The sequence below is a fragment of the Hippichthys cyanospilos genome, chromosome 9, assembly GCF_059441005.1.
Source record: "Hippichthys cyanospilos isolate Australia breed blue-spotted pipefish chromosome 9, RoL_Hcya_1.0, whole genome shotgun sequence".
Taxonomy (NCBI): Eukaryota; Metazoa; Chordata; class Actinopteri; order Syngnathiformes; family Syngnathidae; genus Hippichthys; species Hippichthys cyanospilos.
The window spans coordinates 13,435,906-13,457,022 of NC_142377.1; the positions used below are offsets into that span (position 1 = coordinate 13,435,906).

Genomic DNA, 21,117 nt, shown 5'->3' on the forward strand with positions numbered 1-21,117 from the left:
TCTTCATTCACCAAACACTAAAAGTACTTATCTTAAGGATCAACAATAGTGTGGTAACACAGTTGTCCTAAAATTTCATTGACAATAAAATGAAGTAGTTTTAGTCCCCCCAAAATAATGAATATTATTAAACCACTGTAATGTTTTTGCAGTTTAAAAATTAACACTGTACTTAAATTGAGGAAGCAAAGAAAAATGGGGCGCGGGGTCAATAAAATACTGTATGCACAGTTTAAAGTTCGTTAACATTCTATACACAGTATTTGTATTTCGGTTGGAGATGTTATTCTTCTAAATCTATTTACTCTTGGTGGAGATTTTACTTCTTACCGCTGGAGGGAGCCCGCATACAGCAAACTCAAATGCCTTTGTGCTTCAACAAGCAGCGAAATTAAATATTATCGCTACTGGAGGAAAACTTTACAGATGTGGTCGTTTGTTCTGTATAAAATGTTTTTTTTAAACCCTTTTTTCTTTCACATACATTAGTTTGTTTTGGTGATGAACTCACTAATGAAACGTGTTCGGTTAGAATTGAACAGACCAGATTATGTAAACGTCATCGCGTCACGTGACTTGTGAAGCCGGATGAGCGTTCGATTTTGTCTCCGAGTGACCCTCACTGGACTGCACCGCGTCTGAAATCTGTTTTTTTTTTTAATCCCCCAAAAGACATAATCTAATAAATAAATTGCATTTCAAAACTCGCGTATTTAATGTAAATATCCTTTCTACTATTTTATACGAAGAACGTCGCAGAATGAGCGATTGCCATTTACAGAAACACCGCCCCCCGTAATATTCGGTATGTTAGGGTCAGAAAAACGTGCGTTCGGGGTGGCAACGCGGGAAACGTTGTTTTGTTGGTTCTTATGTGTTTTGCACTTGGTCGGCAACAAACCCCTGCTTTGTTAACGCCGTTTCAGTCGAATAAACTCTTGTTCCGACGAGCTAGCTTACTATTAGTTCACCCGAGGGGCTGTTTTAGCTCGCAGTTTACTCTTTCTTTCGGCTGCTCTGCGTATGTGTACAAAACACGCGGGCGAATTTGAACTAATAGCAGTGGTTGGATGAATGTCCGCGCGCTGGTTGTTGGCGTGGACACAAAAAGACGCAGGCGGACTTTGAGCTAACTTGACTGTGACTCCGAACACCGGCCGAGTCAGATGGATTCCTTCCAGAAAGTCGAAAAGATAGGAGAAGGCACTTACGGAGTGGTGTACAAAGCGAAGAACAAGGACACCGGAGAAACGGTTGCACTCAAGAAGATTAGACTGGACACGTAAGTCAGCTAGGATTGTCCTGGGGAGTCACCAAGTCCCCCTTTTTTCTCCGTGAGGTACTGGACATCTACGGTTTACTCTTAACAAATTTTTACAATTGTGTGCCGTTGTTCAAATCTTTCACGTAACAACAAATTAAAGTATATCAATTGTGTATTAAAGGAGTTCGGGTTAATTAAAGGGGCCGTCTCATGGAAGCTCAACTTTTGGGAGAATTTAACCATGTTACAATGTTGATTTCTCACTCGAAATAAGTCCAAAATGTTATTTGCCTTCATTGGTGCACTTCTAACGATTCTTTGCTCATTCTGAGCGCCCAGAACTGGTACCGCCCTAAAACATGACGTGTGAATGTCCTAATGACCATAGTAAGCCATCGTACCATCCGTGCTAGAGTAAACACACGCCGACCTTATCCACGTGTTTTAGCTTCGTTTTGGTTCTTGGGTTGAGGAGGTGATATTTTGCATGGTTGGTTAACTAAACTGCAACGTGTCATTGATCAGTTTCAGTGTTCTGCTGTAGAAAATGCCAACATGTGTGATTAGGAGCACCTAGCCGGACAATCAACGTCAGTTGTAAATGATTCGCCCGCTGGCAGAACCGTTGTAATCGTCTTGGTTCTTCATATACTTAATGGCGCTACCAAGAGGTCCAGAAACCCTTAAGTCAACAGGGTTGAGGAGGATTCTTTGGTTATTTATGAACTGAAATAAATGTGGTTGTGTTATTTTATGAACAAAATGCAAGTGAGGGTACTGTTATTGTTGTTAATGTGTGTTTAGAAATAACAGCTGTTTAATATATATATATATATATATATATATATATATATATATATATATATATATATATATATATATATATATTTATTTATTTATTTTTCACTTTATTTTTCACTTTATTTTTCACTTTATTATAATATAAACCAGCATACCTTCACTCGTCATCAGTTCCGGGTCTTACCTATACGAAGCACGCTTCAATACACGCTTTCTGTATATGCTCCCTGCACATTTCGTCCAATTACTAGTAATAAAAAAACACTTATTTTCAGATAAATTAGACAAAATCGGGTCATGTCCTTCGGCACATGTGGTAATCCCTCACAGCATTCAAATGTGGTGCACAATAAGGGAATTAAACTCCAGTTTTCCACTCAGGGAAACTGAAGGTGTTCCGAGCACTGCCATTCGAGAGATTTCCCTCCTGAAAGAACTCAGTCACCCAAATATTGTCAAGTAAGCACCGATTGCTGAATGGGATACTGGTTCCTTATTTCCAAAGTTTTAATGTCTTCTAATATATTTAAGGTTACATGACGTCATCCACACTGAGAACAAGCTCTACCTTGTCTTTGAGTTCCTCAACCAGGATCTAAAGAAGTTTATGGATTCTTCCACAGTGACTGGGATCCCACTCCCTCTGATTAAGGCAAACCTCTTAAGTTGATCTATTTGCCGTCATGATTGTGAATAAACACAGATTAACAGATATTTCTTTTGTGTCTGTAGAGTTATCTTTTCCAGCTCTTGCAAGGCTTGGCATTCTGCCACTCCCACAGGGTTCTCCACCGTGATCTTAAACCTCAGAACCTTCTGATCAATGCTCAGGGTGAGATCAAGCTGGCTGACTTTGGCTTGGCGAGAGCGTTTGGCTTGCCTGTGCGCACGTACACACATGAGGTAAATGTGGGGGTGCGCTTGTGTCAGTGGAGGTAAATACCTCCCATTTAGGTCTGTTTTTTTTTTCATGCTTTTTTTTTTTTACAAAATTTCCTGTATGTGTCAGGTGGTAACACTTTGGTACAGAGCACCTGAAATCCTGCTAGGCTGCAAGTATTACTCCACAGCTGTTGACATTTGGAGTCTAGGCTGCATCTTCGCTGAAATGGTAAAGGGGTTGTCATAATTCATTGATTGTTAAAGATTTCTGTCAAGAGCACTTTTGTAGTCTGGACAATGTGGAAATATCCTCCTTTTGTTCAGTTTTTGCTTGTGCTGGACAAATTCTGACTCTGAAAATAATATGAATCTTTTCAATCCAATTGAAGATATGCTAGCTGGCCCTTACATTGTTTTTCCTCTACTTTTATTGAATTAAGCCTGCACAAATGTATGCTGTCTCGATTCCCATGACCTTTAGTAGATTATTTCCACTCTTCCCACATATCGAAACCCCAGAGTGGATTGTGAGGTTGCATCATCCACCTAAATCTCCACAGGTTGCATCATTGAGCAAAATATCTTTTTTCTTAGATCACGAGAAGGGCCCTGTTCCCCGGGGACTCGGAGATCGACCAGCTCTTCCGCATCTTCCGCACACTTGGCACCCCCGATGAGACCACCTGGCCGGGAGTCACTTCCATGCCTGACTACAAACCGTCATTCCCCAACTGGGCCTGCCAGGATCTGTCCAAAGTGATTCCTCTCCTGGATGAGGACGGAAGAGATCTGCTACGAGTGAGAACGTTTTCCTTTTATTGTGTTTGTGTATGACTTTTCCTATCTGTCACATTTACTCTTATTATATTTTTTATTAGGTGGTGTGTTTTGTCGTTTTTCCGCTGTGGAACATTAGCTAAAGGGTTAGAAGGACTGGTTTAAACCACAGCACCTACAGTATACCGACTTATTTATTGGACTTGTCTTTCAGGAAATGCTGCAGTACGATCCAAACAAAAGGTTGTCGGCCAAGAACGCACTTGTTCATCGTTTCTTCCGCGATGTCACCATGCCTCTTCCTCATTTGAGAGTCTGAAATTAAAAAAAAAAAAAAAAAAACTTGCTAAAAAAAATAGGTTATTTTCATAAAAAGCTGTAAGTGATCTCAATGGTAGGTTCACAAAGGTGGAGAAGAAATCTGAGCGTAATGAAAGTCATTTGATACTTTAAAAACAGCTGTTCTGAAATGTTCTAGTCTGTTCTTGAGACCAAACATTGTTCTGTTAGATATTTGTCCTTAGCTGCCATTCATCAGTTAAAAATTGTCATCCTCTAAATTGTATAGGCCTTCATAGACGTATTGTAAGTTTGTGCCCAAACACCTGTGTGTGGGTTTTTTTTTTTTTTTTTGCTATATATTCGTTTTGGCTTTAGTTTGTCAAAATTTTAGGACTTAGAAATTGATCGCACAAGTTTCGGGATAGTGCAAATACTGACTTTTATTGCTCATTCATTTTCCTTGCCATAAAAAGTCACCCAAAGTGAAAACATTTTTTTGTTTGTTTTTACATACATATGTTGGTGATGTTGCAGCATTTTCTTTCTTTGCAGAATTTACAGTCTTTGTGTGCTTTCATATCTTTTGTACACCAGGTTTTACCTACCCTTTATAAGCCCTTTTTATGGCTACTGCTTGTTAACAGTTGAGAATAAATAAAAATGTTTATGTAACTATTGAGAGTTCAGTCATTTGCTTTGTTTGCCATTTTGTGCATTCATTTTTTTATTGCCTTGTTGGATCGAAACTATAGTTACTATTCAAAAGTGAAAACATCTAAGATAATATAATTCAATGTAATGTGAGACTAAACCTTTTAAAAAACCCATGCAAGTGCAAATCATTCACTTCACACAAAGAGTTTAAAAAGGGCTGTGAAAAATTACAGATGTAATTTGTTTTCATGTGATAAATAATCAATAGCATTGTGGATTATGTTGAATAACCAAATGGTCACTGGTACTTTTCATAAATTTTATTTTGTGAAAAACAACCTGTTGACAGAAAGCTACGAGATGAAACAACGATGCTAGAAAGCTAGTAAATAACACTAAAGAGAATATCCCAATCTAATGTTACGTTGAAAAAAATACAAAATGTTAAAGGTGTTTTTTCAAGGCTCTGATGACATTCACATACACAAGTGCAACCCTTTGACAGTGCTGATGCAGCGGATTTCACCTCCCATCTCCAAGCCATTCGTCCCCGCTTTGCAGCAACGACATACAACTTTCATTTTAGCTATTTCAATAATTATATCAATCAGCCTAATCCTTGGATTGTTAAATTTGCTGGCGGAAGACTTCCAAGTGTCTAGCTGGCTATCGCATCTAATGTCCGTGCGGAAACAACGGATATTGGTTCCGGGCACTGCAAAAATTACTGTATTTAAAAAAAATATCTTCTTGTTTCCGTTTTTTTTTTTTTTTTTTTTTTTTTTGTTTCTTTGATACAACCTGGTTGATCGCCCCCCCGAGCCCTACCATGATTTGGAACTGAAGGTTTGCTTGCTATGGTTGAAACACTTTTGTGCTGTCAAATGTGATTACATGGAACACAGAATAACTCTCGGGGGATTGGACTCATGTTTGTATTTCATTATAACTGGATTAAGTAAACTATATCTCAATCAGGCCGACTTGGCTTTGTCTTCATGAGCTATAATCACAACCAGACAAAAACCCATCAGGGCAAACCACTGCTCATGTAAGAGATTTGTGGAAGCCAGCAGGAAATTTGGTTACAGTATGCCTGCAGATATTTACTGTCCCTCTGTGTCATGCTGTTTTCTTTTAATGACAACACTTCTCCCTGTGAGTAAAAATGGCAGGCATTTTTTAAAGACAAAAATTCCCAAATCCTTACAAAAATGTCAAAAATAGTAAACTATTAAGTACAAGATCCATCTGGGCAGAATGTTGTCAGCAGATAAACCACAATGTGAAGAAATAGACACTTTCATTGATGTACAGTAAACATGTTGTGTTTCAATACAAAGAAATACAAAAGTACATCCAATAGGTGTATAAAGTCCACTGGCCGGTAGGTTCAGACAATGCAGTGTGGCCAAAACTACTTATTAGCTACCACAATGTGGGTTGGCGATTTTTTTTTTTTCTGTACTAAATATCAAGTTTCTTCTTCATGACAAGTTTGTAGAGAATCTGGTAGCCGTCATCCCAGGCGTAGAGCAGCTGCTCCAGCGGGTTGTACTTGAGACTGGCATGAGCACCATAACGTTTGGGAAAGTAAACCATGGGCACATCGTCACTGCTCACCATGTCGTTGACGTCAAACACGCACTGGACGTGGGAGCGGCCGGGCTGCTCTGAGTTGTAGACCACGTACAGCGTGCCGCAGATGACGAAGGCAGCTTCTGCGTTCCGTCTCGGGCAACTTGTGTCCCATGTCTGCTCGATGCTCAGCGAGCTAGAGTCCATTTTGGCCAGTGAGATGTGCTGCTCATTCTGACGTGTTGAGTAAATGGCCCAAAGGCCTTCTTCATCCACAGCCAGGTCCATCACAGTTTCAGGGCTCAGACTATACACTGGGATGTAGTCCTGGTCTTGGAACACCACGCTATCTGCCACAGACTTGTTCCTCAAGTCATATTTGACCAGCGTCAACTCATCCTTCTGAATCACAAGATAGGCGTGATTATTGTAAATGATATGTCCCGTCCCCTGCCAGGCGGAGGGAAGCTTGAGCTGCCTGGAGTCAGACAGGCCCTGTGAACGAGTGAAGGCTTGGACAGTGGAAAATTCATAGATAGTGTCTTCATCGGTTCCGTTAAAGATAAAGACCTTCCCAGAACCACCGCCGGTGTCTCTGGTCCACATTCCCTTGGAACCTCCCACTCTCTTCAAGATCTTCATGGCCTTTATGGTGGAGAGCATGTCGCTGCAATCTAAGCGAAAAAAAGAGCAACTCATTTGCATCATGGAACACAAGGGGTTTCCCTACGCCAATGTACCATGTTATATGCACATCAAGAATCCCATTGGTTTTTGTTTTAAGTTTCAACTTAAAAGTCATGACCTTCTCAATGGAAAGGATCTGAAATAAGTCTCCCATTGGCAACATTCCACTGGTCAAAAACCAACACTGAATTCTCATGACCTGTAGTCCCCCATGCAATGATGCAATAAAAACCATCATCACTGTGTAAAGGACATGGCTTGTTAATTAAAACAGTTTTAACGCTACATCTACAAATTCAAGCTCAAACCAAGCATAGAAAAGGCCATACATCAACGGCACCCAGAAATATCACAAAATGGAAATGTGTGCTCTGGTCTGATGAGTCCACATGTCAATTTTTTTTTTTTTTTTTTTTTTAAATATGGACATCATGTCCTCTGGGACAAAGCTAAAGAAGAGTTTTAAATTTTAAAAGTCAGCATTTGTGGTGGGTGATACGGGGTGTGTTTGTTCGCATGTCATGGGCACCTTTTGCCTTTGTGAAGGTATCATTAATTCTAAAAGGTACAAAGGAGCAGGTTCTATGATTGCCATTCAAGCAACAACTTTTTTATTTTTTCCCTGATTATTAAAGCGAGACAAAGTCAAGCCACAATCTGCGTCTGTTACAAAAGCATATGTTAAAGCATGTGTTACAATACTGGCCTGCCAGCAGTCCAGACCTGTTTCTTATTTATGTGACATTCTGTGAATGTTTATTTAAAATATTTCTCATGAGTTTGTGATGTAAAGATGGGTCATGCATGCCTGTTAAGTCCTTTTTTTTCCTCACCAGTGACTTTGAAGTATTTGTTCTTCTGCTTCTCCTGCACCTGAGTGACCTGCTGCTCAATCAGCTTCTCGTCCACATCCACGCATGGCTGAGCACCGTTCTGTGTCTCCAAGTAGTCCAGTTCTCGCTCCACCCGGTCCACACGCGTCCCCATGCTGTCGAGGTTGTCACGGAGTGTGTCCTTCTCTTTGTCCAGGTTCTCCAGCTGAGAAACCATGTGTTGTTTGAGTTCCCGTAGCTCTGAGGCGTAGCGGGTGGCCTGCTCGTGCCATAGGGAGATGCGGTCCTGTTTTGTTGAAGTGGGCCAGGTCAGTAATGCATATACAGATTTGAAAAAAAAATCTCTTCAACATATTCCCTGAGAAAGATCACTGATAATCATGACGTCAGCCTAAATGCTTCAGTTAACAAACAAAAAAAAAACCCTCTAGTGAGTTTTTTCCACCCAGAAGAGGACTAACAAGTAAAACTCTGAGAGAGGAATGTCAAACAACAATATTTACATGGATTTCAGTGCCTACTACATGTTAGAAATTCTAAGTAATATGAGCAGCATCTTCAATTTTCCTTGACGCCAAGCAGTTATCCTTTAATGGTATGGTGACTGTACCATTAAAGTATAACAAGTCTCCAGTAAGAGACTCTTCTGGAGACTTTCCACAGGATATTGATGGTCAAGTAACAACTTCCTTGATCAGGCTGATAAATGCAATTCTCAGAAATTCCAACTTGTTCTGCCATTTTAACAATACAGACATGATGACTGTATCTTTGCATCAGTTTATGTTCGACCAATTTCAAAAGTGGATGAATGGAACATAAGGACCATACATCTCGCAAAGCTGAGTTTTCCACAGGATTTACACACATGTGCATTCCGTTGCTTTTGCCCAATTCCTGGAAGTTTCCTCGTGGAACACAAAAAGAGAAGACTTACCTCAATTGCAAGCAGCCGGCGCTCCAAGTAGTCAATCAGGGCCTGGTGCTGTGCGCTGGCCAAGCACATCGCACTGATGAAGACAACGAGTCCTCTCATTTTGTCTCCTCCTGCTCCTGTAGACTGGCGAGTGTGTGTGGTGGAGCCGGCAGATCCCCTGAGGTGGGCTGGAATGTCCAGCTGAGCTAGAAGGGAGGAGCCAGGAACATCTGGTGGAGATGCATCACAAAAAGAAATGTGGAGTAATATTTACTTGAAAACAATAAAAAACGAGTAGAGATCATTTACTGGAATATTCTAAATGAATTTTAGAAGGAGTTTTAAAGTAATTTTTACCCGTTAAAAAAAAAAAAAAGGTACATAAGGATTGGGAAATTAACTTGCAACCTTCAGGATAGAAAATGGCCACTCTACCAACCGAGCAACTTCTTGTTTTAATACAAATGTTTAAAAGGTACTCAAAAAAAAAACAAATATAAGGAAATTTCACTCCCCATTTGCTCACTGAAGAAACAGGCCTTCTGTCCCCCGTTTTTCATCGTTGGCTATTATTACCTGATGACAAATGAAGGAACCAAAGTAATTATTCATCATTGTTGGGAATGTTACTTCATAAAATAAACAACTTCTAGTTACTCATTATTTAATACATACATTACTTTATAAAAAAGTAACTAATTACCATGGGAAATAACAAATTTCACTACTCTTAAAAAATTGATATCTTTCTTTTAAATTAATTGCAATACCGCATTCACCATACCATAATGACTTTGACGTTTCAATTATGGTAAAACCAATAATTACATTACTGTTAATTACCAAGAAAAGAAAATTACCAAATGTCGTTAGTTTTGATGGCTGAATAAAAGGGTTCTGGTTACTATACAACATGTTACTAAGCAACAACAAAAAGTGGTTTCAGTTGTAAATTCTTTAACAACTTTAACAGATGCAATTTTAACTATTTACCAGTATTTCAGACCAGTTCCAAGTGTGGCGAGTTTTGATTAAACTGCATTCTTTTGACAACGGATAAAAACAATTGAAAATAAAATGAAATAAAACATCAGCGATCCTGGCTGTTGCAGACTTGTCCAAACGCGGGGTGTTCTGTTTAGTTTGGCAAAGACCTGAGCCTCTCAGGTTTTGCCAAACACAATGACAGCCAATTACTGTCCACTTAAAGGTGTATTTGACCTTTTATTTTCCAGCACATTAGGATTGACGCATAAAAACAGGTCCATTAAGCATGCAGAAAGCATAGTTATTATTAATTTGATGTAACCATGACTGCAATTAACTGATAGCAACTAATCTGTTATTTTGATACCGGTCTTCATCCAAAACCAAATGGGATCGTCTCAAGATCACTTGAAAGTCTACTGGGATTCTTCGCATTCCTAGAAGTTTGACTGGCCAAAAAACCTCCAATTCAGGGACCATGCGGATTTGTAGGGTTCTCTGGTGGCTGTGTGCAGGATGACATCAGAGAGTTCATGTTCTTTATGTCATCATTTGCCTTTCTTTCCATGATCTTAAAAGTCCCGTGTTGCCATGGTAATGTGTGCAGACGGAGAATGTATCAACGCAGACATCCCGAACAAGCTAAACGTTTTGTTCATATCTGCTGAGATTTTGTAAGTATCATTAATTTGCTTCCTGTCTTCACTTTACAGGAGATGAAAATGTGGATGAATTCACAAGTTAAACATTGTTCTGTTGAAGGACGTTTGGGTTGTTGTCTATTCCAGATCACAGTAACTTTAATTAAAGGGTTGACAAATGCAGGAAGCCAAACAGTAGTTGGCATGAGTCGTAAGTTAGTCTGGTGTTCTGTAATTATTTCCACCTTCTGCAGTCTTCCAAGATCAAAAAGCTGAAAGGAACAATCTCCTTGTTATGCCATATTTTTCCGCTTGAATTAAAAAAAAGTCTCAAGTGACCCACCGTGCTCACGCTGTGATTCATAACTATTTTCCAGCAGTCTCAACTTGAAATGGTGTGTCATTCATTTCATTTTGGCCAGTAACTTGTATGACGTCATTCCAATCGAGAAGTCCTGGAAAAATGGGAAAGAAATAAATACCCTTTCAGATTCTGCAAGGCTGAAAACATTATTTAAATTTTATGAAAGTATGCTGCCGACAAGTGAGGAGAAGTCCTGGAAAATGGAAAAAGTAATAAGACATCTTGGTTCTACAAGGTTGAAATCTTGTCATTCATCCTCTTTTCTTGGAATGTAAAGTAAGACGAGAAGTCCGATCAAAATTATACAAAAATGTTACAAAATGATTCCAGAAGGCTCCGGCTGCTGCTTAAATGATGAATTACAAAGTTCAAGATGTGTCTTTACGTGCTGCATGCATATTTTTTGTTTGATTTAATTTGGGAGTTTTTTTCTTAGTATCCAAACACTGTTGCATTTACAGCCAGGTAGCAATAGAAAAGGTGTGTTGAAATTTGAATACAAATAAATCTTTTTTTAACCTAATTTTTAAGTGATTTGGCAGAACATCACATCTTAAAACATGCAAACGCATGCAAATTTTTTTCAACGGCTGCATTGTATAAAGTACTTTTTTGTTGACAAGTTAACCAAACTCAATTGTTTGAAGGTATGTTCTGTATATTGTATTGCACAGTACGGTTTGTGAAACATTGTGTTACTTCTGTTGATGTTGGCTAAATGTCTCCCGGGTGATGTTTTTATTTGAACAGGTGAAGAGAAACAACAAAAGCGTCCCGCAACAACTGCGTGCAACATGGAGTACACATTTAGAGCCGTAACTCACACCCCTGGGATTATAATCTGGAGAATTGAGGTACTTGTGTAGTTTCCCTTCGCATGTTGCCAGAGCAGTGATGAATACTTTTACAATGAAATGATGGAAACAGACATCCTTTCTTTGTGAAACAGAAAATGGAGCTTGTTCAAGTCCCTGAGAAGTCATATGGACACTTTTATGAGGGGGACTGCTATGTTGTTCTTCATGTAAGTGCAAGATAGATCCATCCTCATAGTCTAGTGCAGTGGTTCTCAACATTGTTTTCACTGATATACCTCCTGTGAAATACTTTTTTCAGCCAGGTATCCACACTAAAAAAATAAATTAATTAAAAAAAAAACACTTGGGGAAAAAAAAGACAAAACAGTACTGTGTCATCCATGTCTGATAAAACTTTGGAATTAAATGTGTAGTGGTATCTCTAGGTGTCGATTATTCAGCAACTCTTGAAGATCGATCGTATAACCTGGTTTATTTCTGACTTATCTGATGGAAAATTGCATCAGTGATTAAAATGGGCATCCGCGTACAACTTCAAAGAACTTAAAATGTCAGAAAGGCGTGACTATAGCACAATTTAGCAATAGGGTATTTCATGTTCAATTAATTTGCTCTTAATTTAAAGCAGTCTTTTACAAACAGTGGGGCAGGCAGTCTGCAGGAGTTATAAACCTTTTGAATTGCCAGCTCTCTTAAGTTTCTTTTGTTTTTCCATCCAATAATGCTAAGAACTAGTTGGGGCAGGGTTGTCAAACTCATTTTTATGGGCCACATTGTAGTTTTAGTTTCTGTCAGAGGGCTGGAATACATTTGAAGTGTGTTTTGTCACACACTTACCTAGTTTTGAAATTAGAGGCCAGTAAAAACTGTTCAAAAGACAGACTGGGAACAAAAAAAAATTGTTTTTTTAAGACAATTTGCAAGTTCTGTTTTTTAGCTAGAAACTCAAATAAGCATTTTGCGAGCCAAATAAAACAATGTGGCGGGCCGAATTTGGTCCCCCGGCCTTGAGTTTGACACCTGTGAGTTAGGGGTACTTGACTGAAAAAAAACATTTCACATGGGGCACACCACTGAAAAAAGATTGAGAATCACCGGTCTAGTGTTTGTGCCGTTTAGATGGAAAATGAAGTGATTTCTTTACTGTCACCATGCTGTATGACTTGAATCTCCAGACTAAGAAAGTTAAGGGCTCCCTTCGTTATGACATCCACTTCTGGATCGGCTCACAATCCTCTCAGGCTGAACAAGGTGCAGCCGCAGTTTACACTTCACAGTTGGACGACTATTTGGGTTCCACGCCAGTTCAGCACAGAGAGGTTCAGCACTATGAGTCGGACGTGTTCAAGGGCTATTTCAAGCCAGGAATAATGTGAATGAAAAGGAAACTTGGGGCAATTTAAGCTAAGATATACCAGTCTTGCTTACTCTATTTTGTACAACCTTAGGTACAAGAAAGGTGGAGTTGCATCAGGCATGCGGCATACTGATATCAACACCTATGACATAAAGAGGCTGCTTCATGTCAAAGGGAGGAAACGGGTGGTCGCCGTGGAGGTGAGCGCGGGATTTCAGGGTGGTTATGTAACACCGGGGCACAGAGCACCTTGTGTACACATGCTGCCGCTGCTCCAACTGGTTTCAGGTGGCGCTGTGCTGGAGCAGCTTCAACCTCGGGGATGTATTTTTATTGGACATTGGTAAAACCATCATCCAGTGGAATGGACCGAACAGCAACAAACAGGAAAGACTAAAAGTAAGATGAGTAGCTTTAGTAGTACCGTACAACAGCATTAGAAAGATATATGTATTAAGCCAAATAAGAGCCTTACTGGTATTTATTACATATTCGATAGTTATACGTTGTTTAAAATGGAAAAGAATGGAATAGAATACATTTTTAAAAGTAATAGTCTCCTTAACTCGTTATGTTCCAAATATGTATTTTTATGTTGAGAATCCAAAATTCATTGTATTAGGTAGGTAATCAAACACTAAAATAACTTATTACCTTAAGTAATGATGTACCAAAATGCTTACAGTAATTGAGTATTTCGTTTACTAAAGTATTAAAGTAATAAAATAATCTAGATACTAAATTAACTACTCGAGCACAAGTACACAAAGTAATCAATTACTTCATTGTCAATGACTTTAAGCAGGACTTAATTGCCTAGAGCACCTAAGGTAATCAATGACTTTAAGTTAACTACTGAAGTACTAATGTAAGTGATTACATTAGTGCTTCATTAATTTAGCACTAGCCATTTTTAGAAATTCCTAAAATAAATAAATAAATAAATAAATAAAGAGTACCACAGATTGAATGTCTGGGCTCTTAAAAATATCAATATAAGGACTCTTAAAAAATATGAATATCTGTTTTTGATACGGAATGAGGTAAAAAATACATCTGGATTCAGAAGCTTATATTTCAATGCAATGCAACACTTTTAGCAATGCACTATTATCTGAATACTTACTAATGACTGCAATACTGCACAAATAAAGGGTTTCATTATGCATGACAAGATCAAAACATAGTAGCATATCTTGATACTCAGGGTATGCTGTTGGCCAAAGACATCCGAGATCGAGAGCGAGGAGGTCGGGCGGAGATCAAGGTGATCGAGGGGGAAATGGAGGACAGCTTTCCCGATATCATGGATATGCTGACTGGCGTTCTTGGAGAGAGGCATAGTCATCTGGCAGATGGACCTCCTGATGAATCCCCTGCTCAGGAGCAAATGGAAAAACTCACTCTTTACCAGTAAGCTCCTCCCACCCCCGCAATAAAACTACACAATTTTTCTTTTAGTCCAGTGGTTCTAAGCTTTTTTAACCCTATAAAATATTTTTTTCAACTAAGTAAACCCTAACCATCGCAGTGTATTTACATGGGGAAAAAAAAGCATGGCGTGTTGCACCATCTGTGTCTAATTACACTTTGCAACTCACTTATATCTTTGGGTTTATTTTACTTAGCAATTCCATAAGATAGATTGTCTAACACCATCTTTTTTATTTCTGGCTGTTTTGATGGAAAATTGTAGCACTAATGCCAATGTGCATCCATTTGAAACTTATACTAAAACTATAAAACCAAATAAAGCCATACAATCTTTTGCAAAGGAGTCACTATAGCACAATTTAGTAACAAGTCCCTTCATATTCCAAATAATTTGCTTTTAATTTGAAAGGAAAAAAGACCTGTTCCTGTTGTAGAAAATCAGTTAAATGTACCTCCATTTGAGAACCACTGTTGTAATCCATGTGAGGATTTTTCTGTATTTTTATTTTCAGTGTGTCAGATGCTCAAGGGCAGATGAACATCGTCGAGGTTGCTCGCAGACCTCTGGTTCAGGAACTTCTCAACAATAATGTGAGGTGCTTTCTTTGACTTGGTTTGTAATGTAACACGGGTACACCCCCGTGTAATTTAATTTAGATCATCAAGCATTAACATCAAGTCGTATAATTGCATTTTTCTAAGCTATTTACTTAGAGCAACACTAACAAACTTCTGATGAAACATCAACCTACAACTAGTTGGACTTCTGTCGTGGCGCGTGAATGTCTGTGAGGAGGGTGTGTTTCTTTTACGAGGATTCAGGAGGGTGGCAGGAACCCTACAACACCCAAACACACACACACACACAAACTACAAGCGCCAACTGCAATATGGCATGTGCCCATTTCCTTGTTTTCCATTTGTTACAAAGACTGCAGCCAATTTGCACTATACATGCAATTACTGCTATCATGGCAGAGGCTTCAGAAACAAACAAATAAATAAAAAGTTTTGTCTGAGGAGACAAAATAAATGGAAAACCAACCAATGCTGTCTTGGCTCTGTTCCTGGATGCTTAAATTTAGAATTATAATGCTGATGTTAACTACTGGTAATTTGCATGGTAGCAAATAGGCATTAGCTTGCTAGCTCATAGTTTCATAGTGACACTACCAACCTTAAAACAATCTCAAAAGTATGGTATTATTTTGACACTATTAGTGTTAATTAAATTCATCCCTCACACATACACTGGAACGTAGAATGTAATTCAGTCCAAATGCAAGCAACGAGACAACGATTTCACAACGCTATATGTCTTCATGGGAAATGCCTTCAGGCATACAACACTACCAAAATCAACAAAAACGGAAAAATCTCAAGTTTTGCTTTAACATTGATCACTTAAAATGTATATTTACTTTTTTATGTTTTGCCCTGAAAATAAATATTGTAAGCGCACACATTTAACCATTTAGTATCATCTCTGGTCAATCTTGTATTACTAAATAGATGAGAGAGATCCAGTGATTCTGAAGTGTCGGTTCTCTCTAGTGGTATGTGAACAAATCACGAGTGCAATACATATATAATAATTCTATTTACATTTTAACTGAACACCTGATCAGGTTTTAAAGTGTCAATGTTTAAACAGTGCATTGTGCTAAAATGGTTTTACAATAATATTCTTTGGTTATTCTACTGTATTTTATTGTTTGCGATGATGGTAGTTGAGGCACTTTGTGTACACAGTTTTACAACCATTGCTCACATGTTTACAGGACTGCTACATCCTAGACCACGGTGGGTCAAAGATATTTGTATGGAAGGGGAAGAAGGCAAATAAAGCTGAGAGGCAGATGGCCATAACCAGAGCTTTGGTGAGTGAAACACAAGCCCATCTTGTTGACAAGTATATGCACACCTGTATGTTACGGTCACATCCTATCACTGTGAATCTCCTTCTTAGGAATTTATCAAGGTAAAAAACTATCCAAGCACGACAAATGTGGAGGTGATAAGTGACGGATCCGAGTCAGCACTTTTCAAGCAGCTGTTCCAGAATTGGACAGTGAAGGACCAGACACAAGGCCTGGGAAAAGTGCACACAATGGGCAAAGTTGGTACGTAACATGCAATATGCGTGCCACATTCCTCAACAGGGCTACCGGTATTTGTGCTTTAATGGATCATTGTTCTTTGCTGTTTTAGCTACGGTCACACAGGAGAAATTTGATGTGTCGCTGTTGCACGAGAGGCCGGAGATTGCTGCGAAAGAGAGGATGGTGGATGATGGCACAGGTCAAGTGGAGGTTTGCGGCATATCAAAAATACATCTACTTCCCACGTTAATGTCAGATATAAACTAATGTCATGAATATTAATGAAGAGGAAGTCAACTAAAAACTTTTTTTTAAATACATACAGTATAATATTTCATGTGAGCCCACTAGTCTAAACACAGTATTCTGACTAAAACTGCTTTTGTGGCATTTTTATTCTGTAGCAAAATATGCCATTTTTTTTTTAAATCAACATTCAGAAGCTGAGCCGTCCTCGGTCCTTGCCTGAACTCTGAGCAAATGTGATGTCATTTTCAGTTGACAGAAAGTGGCAAAATTGCTGAGGTGGATAAAAACAGGCGGACTTTTCTGTTTCATTCATATTCCACAAGATACAATATTAACTCTTTCAGTGCCAAGAGTTATCTGAAAAGGCAACCCATCGTGTGCCAGCCGATTTTGAGCATTTTGACGCGTCTTTCAAGGCCGACAGCCTATTGGATTGTATGACTATGTAGACATTGTACCATATGAAAGATTGAATTCCATTCTTTATCTTGAAAAACAAAAGTTTGATTCTATCTTATTCCCTTCTTTAATAATCACTGTTTGAAAATGGGTCATTTGAGTGACAAGAAGCTTTTTTTGGATATAAAGCAGAAAATGTTTCCTGCACAAGTGACTATGACAAATATTTTTAGTAGCATCTGAATCATATTATAAACAGCCTTTCCCTTCGATAAACCATGAACAAAAACAGCGAAAATATGTTTTTGATGGCAAAATAACAGTTTGCGTATGCATCTAACTACATTACAACAATGCTCGATTGGCATAATATTAAGCACTGGCCACGGGTGTCATCTATCCATGAATTAAAAAAAAAAAGTGATAAGAATTCTTGTCACTAGCACACAACCTCAGTATTTTATATGACCAAAGTTCTTGGCACTGAGAAAGTTTAGCAGAATGCCGTCTTCCAACAAGTTGGGATGCATGGATCATGTTATTGTAAAGGAACGTTTGGGTTCACCCCCTTTAAAAAACCCATTTAGATGTTTCGTAATGATCAAATGCTAGCATGAAATGTTTGCCTTATAGCAACAATTCAATTACTTCAACAATCTTTTTTTTTTTTTCTAAGCTAAGGAAAGTGACATCACAGTAAAAGTCCAAATCATCCCTTGACTGAAGATGAAAGAAATGATCAAAGAAATGATTGGTTTGCACTCAGGTTTGGAGAATTGAGAATCTGGAGCTGGTGCCCGTGGACCCTCAACGCCATGGCTACTTTTATGGAGGAGACTGTTACTTGATCCTTTATTCTTACTTGGTGAACAAAAAGCAGAGCTATCTGCTCTACACTTGGCAGGTGAAGCTCCAAAACGTATTCGTCTTCTTGCCTCATGTTTTGAGTTTGAACTGAGCTGAAATCATCACGCACTATTTTAGGGGCGTCATGCCGCACAGGATGAGGCGGCGGCGTGTGTGCTTCATGCCCTAGATATGGACCACATACATGGTGGGGCGCCGGCTCAAGTGAGGGTGACCATGGGGAAAGAACCGCGACATTTTTTAGCCATGTTCAAAGGCAAAATGGTCATTTTTGAGGTATGAAAGGACTGAATTACACTTGAGGCTGCTTTTGGCCATATAATGTTAAGCAATCCATTTTGTGTGTCAGGGAGGCTCATCGAGAAAAGGACTCTCCGAGCCAGATCCACCCGTGCGGCTATTCCAGGTTCACGGTTATGAGCCTTCCAATACGAAAGCCATTGAGGTTCCTGCCCTGGCCTCCTCTCTCAACTCCAATGACGTGTTTCTGCTCAAGTGTCAGAGTGGACTTTATATTTGGTGCGGAAAGGTACGGAGCAGGCCCACACACGTAACAATGGTGTCAAAGGTGAAGCCAATAATGTTTGGTGGTTTCAGGGATCGAGTGGAGATGAGAGAGACATGGCAAAGGAGATCAGCTCTGTGATTGGACACAACTCGCAAGGCCTCCCTGGTCAGATTGTAGCAGAGGGTCATGAACCTTATGAATTCTGGGAGATGCTAGGAGGACAGACTCCCTATGCCACTAACAAGAGGTAAAAGTGCCTGACTGTACTGTTTGAAGCTTGCATGAGTGTCCCTGTATACGTGTGGTGAATTTTATTTGAGCACTCAAGGAGATAGATCGTGTAACTTCATCTGTTTTTTTTTACAATGGCCATTTGTATAAAATGTTAAATACGTAACTTCAAATTTTGCCAAGGATCATGATAACACAATTTAGTATAAGGTGCATCACAATCCAATTAATTTGCTCCTAATATGAAAGGTGATATGTACAGTAGAAGCCTTATTGAAATCTCACATACCTTCCATGTCCCTTCACATACCTCTTGGGGTGCTTGTACCCCACGTTTGAGAATTGCTGCACTCAACCAGTGGTTGTCAAATGGCGGTGCGATGATGGTACATGTACCCTTGAAGAGTGCATGAAGACGCATGACCGTTCCTATAAATGTTACCATAACTTCCAACATTTTACAAAGAGTCACTATCACACAATTTAGAAATAAGGTGTGTCATGTTCCAATTTGCTTTGTGGTGGTATCTCTGCGCACATTTTACTCAGCAACTCCAGATGCTAAATCATATCATCTGTTTCATTCCTGGTAGACAAGTCACTGCGCTACCGTATAAAACTTTATACGACTGGAGGCATACAATGTTTTGTGAAGGGAACCCTACAAAACTATTTTGCAATAAGCTGATTGAAGTTCCAATGAATTTGCTTTCAATTTGAAAAGAAAAATATGTTCCTCCTCCACAGCATTACAAAGCATTAAACTAGATTTGCTAACCCCCCAGCTCTTTACAAGTGTGTAGCTGTCCAAATGTGTGTAAATGTTTGTCCTTTTGATTACCTGTATGCCCGTGTGCCTGTATGCGTGTGTGTCCACAGGCCGCAACAGACGGTTTTGGACCACGAACCACGTCTGTTCGAATGCTCCAATAAGTCAGGACATATCACTGTGAGAGAAGTGGCCCAATTTACACAGGATGATCTCAACGAAGATGATATCATGTTACTTGACACATGGGACCAGGTAGGGGTAGAGGAAGAAGCATACCAAAAACTACAAAACACTTTCTTGTCTTGATAGATAGAATAATGCTTATCCTGTCATATTAGTTGTTTCTTTGGATCGGTAAAGAGGCCAACAGAGTAGAACGCAAAGAGGCAGTGGTGACCAGCCAGGAGTACCTGCGCACACACCCGGGTGGCAGAGATCCTGACACCCCTATCTACTTGGTCAAGCAAGGATTCGAGCCGCCCACCTTTACTGGATGGTTTACTGCTTGGGATCCTTACAAGTGGAGTGTAAGCATGCTCACTGAAATGTGAAGACATTGAGTCAAAAATTCGGCCTTTAAAATAAATACTAATACAGGTACTCCATTTTGATTTTCATTGACAGAAAGATTTAGATGTACCTTGAATGGTTACGTTTTACAGGTCTTTGTTTACTTTTTTTTTACGTATTACTAACTAAAAAAATGTGACCAGGTAATATTTAATTTTGTAATAGCCTTTATTTTGAAACGTCAAAGTGTACCTAATGACGTGTTTTTTTTTTTGGTGTGGCAGGAGGGGAAGACCTATGAGGAACTAAAGAAGGAGCTGGGAAACGTAGCAAACCTTGTTGATGTTTTTAATGTATGTATATGCACGCACAGATGTTTGAAGTGACAAGTTATTGAGCATGTTCGTCTGAATGCTGTCACTTTCAAGGTTTACAGCAGTGTTGAAAAAGATGCACGCTTTCAGTGTTTTCCTGCTGAGGTTTTAGTCAAGAAGCTTGTCAGCGAGTTGCCGAGGAATGTAGATCCCACCCAGAAAGAGGTACTTTGTTTTGGTTTGTCATGAAAGAAAAAAAACTTGCAGAAAACAAGTCTTTAAAACGTAATCTTGCATTTTGTTGACACTGATTTGCAGAGATACCTTACTGACAAAGACTTCTACCACATATTTGGAATCACCAAAGACCAGTTTGCGAACCTGCCAAAATGGAAACAACTCAACTTGAAAAAAGAAAAGGGGCTCTTTTGAGATAGACTGCATATCTCCACGTCACTCCCCAACATATCAAACAACTGCGTACACTATTAAAGCACAATTAGATGTGTAAAATGTAATTTTTTTTGAGTGTTTTGCATCAGTGTTTCACACAATAACCGTATTGGGCCTGTAACGCAGCACTGTGAATGTTTTGAGTTAATTTCAGATTAAATGTTTGCCATCTGCTGGTCAAATGATGTAACAGCACATCCAACTAAAAAAGTTCTGTTCACCAAGATGATGACTATCAATTTGATTTAAAAACCTATAATATCAACGTATTAATTAACCTTGGGTTCTGTCAGAAGCAAGAATATTTTGTCGCCAATTTGAATATGAAACCGAAGCACATCAGCTTGACCAAGTATTTCCCCAAATTTGTATCTACGTCTGTCACGTAACCTCAAATAAACACTTACTGCTTATATTCATACTTAACAATTCAAATT

At 39.1% G+C, this 21,117-nt stretch overlaps 3 protein-coding genes across 6 annotated transcripts; 2 read left to right on the forward strand and 1 right to left on the reverse strand.

Annotated features, from left to right (window-relative positions):
• Nucleotides 1-784: 784 nt before the first annotated feature.
• Nucleotides 785-4,681, forward strand: cdk2 (cyclin dependent kinase 2). Its single transcript, XM_088424470.1, has 7 exons — nt 785-1,282; nt 2,447-2,524; nt 2,597-2,717; nt 2,798-2,968; nt 3,075-3,176; nt 3,542-3,745; nt 3,939-4,681. The coding sequence occupies exons 1-7, from the start codon at nt 1,167-1,169 to the stop codon at nt 4,041-4,043; spliced, it is 897 nt and encodes a 298-aa protein (XP_088280596.1). The 5' UTR covers nt 785-1,166; the 3' UTR covers nt 4,044-4,681.
• A 303-nt stretch (nt 4,682-4,984) lies between these two features.
• Nucleotides 4,985-10,690, reverse strand: olfml3b (olfactomedin-like 3b). 4 transcript variants are annotated; one of them, XM_088424467.1, is made up of 5 exons: nt 9,668-10,140; nt 9,190-9,250; nt 8,696-8,904; nt 7,759-8,044; nt 4,985-6,912 (listed from the first exon to the last, which is right to left on the reverse strand). In XM_088424467.1, the coding sequence occupies exons 3-5, from the start codon at nt 8,792-8,794 to the stop codon at nt 6,128-6,130; spliced, it is 1,170 nt and encodes a 389-aa protein (XP_088280593.1). In that variant the 5' UTR covers nt 8,795-8,904; nt 9,190-9,250; nt 9,668-10,140; the 3' UTR covers nt 4,985-6,127. The 4 variants fall into 4 exon arrangements, with proteins under 4 accessions (XP_088280593.1, XP_088280591.1, XP_088280594.1 ...); XM_088424465.1 differs by lacking the exons at nt 9,190-9,250; nt 9,668-10,140 and adding an exon at nt 10,646-10,690; XM_088424468.1 differs by lacking the exon at nt 9,190-9,250.
• On the forward strand, nt 10,236-20,904 carry avil (advillin). The gene is made up of 20 exons (XM_088424464.1): nt 10,236-10,335; nt 11,417-11,520; nt 11,616-11,690; nt 12,660-12,856; nt 12,933-13,041; nt 13,130-13,240; nt 14,049-14,254; nt 14,788-14,866; nt 16,057-16,155; nt 16,245-16,398; nt 16,487-16,587; nt 17,792-17,929; nt 18,010-18,168; nt 18,242-18,421; nt 18,490-18,647; nt 19,511-19,655; nt 19,742-19,930; nt 20,198-20,266; nt 20,342-20,452; nt 20,546-20,904. The coding sequence occupies exons 2-20, from the start codon at nt 11,461-11,463 to the stop codon at nt 20,657-20,659; spliced, it is 2,454 nt and encodes an 817-aa protein (XP_088280590.1). The 5' UTR covers nt 10,236-10,335; nt 11,417-11,460; the 3' UTR covers nt 20,660-20,904.
• The last annotated feature ends 213 nt before the right edge of the window (nt 20,905-21,117 follow it).

What these genes read in the sequence shown, in the direction of transcription:
- avil (XM_088424464.1), top strand. Translation starts at nt 11,461, where the DNA reads ATGGAGTACACATTTAGAGCCGTAACTCACACCCCTGGGATTATAATC. An exon ending in GCACACAATGGGCAAAGTTG is followed by an intron (nt 16,399 to 16,486) that starts GTACGTAACATG and finishes TTGCTGTTTTAG; the next exon opens with CTACGGTCACACAGGAGAAA. An exon ending in TTTATATTTGGTGCGGAAAG is followed by an intron (nt 18,422 to 18,489) that starts GTACGGAGCAGG and finishes TGGTGGTTTCAG; the next exon opens with GGATCGAGTGGAGATGAGAG.
- olfml3b (XM_088424465.1), bottom strand. Translation starts at nt 8,794, where the DNA reads ATGAGAGGACTCGTTGTCTTCATCAGTGCGATGTGCTTGGCCAGCGCA. An exon ending in GCCGGCTGCTTGCAATTGAG is followed by an intron (nt 8,045 to 8,695) that starts GTAAGTCTTCTC and finishes TCAACAAAACAG; the next exon opens with GACCGCATCTCCCTATGGCA. An exon ending in CAAATACTTCAAAGTCACTG is followed by an intron (nt 6,913 to 7,758) that starts GTGAGGAAAAAA and finishes TTTTTCGCTTAG; the next exon opens with ATTGCAGCGACATGCTCTCC.
- cdk2 (XM_088424470.1), top strand. Translation starts at nt 1,167, where the DNA reads ATGGATTCCTTCCAGAAAGTCGAAAAGATAGGAGAAGGCACTTACGGA. An exon ending in GCTGCATCTTCGCTGAAATG is followed by an intron (nt 3,177 to 3,541) that starts GTAAAGGGGTTG and finishes CTTTTTTCTTAG; the next exon opens with ATCACGAGAAGGGCCCTGTT. An exon ending in ACGGAAGAGATCTGCTACGA is followed by an intron (nt 3,746 to 3,938) that starts GTGAGAACGTTT and finishes CTTGTCTTTCAG; the next exon opens with GAAATGCTGCAGTACGATCC.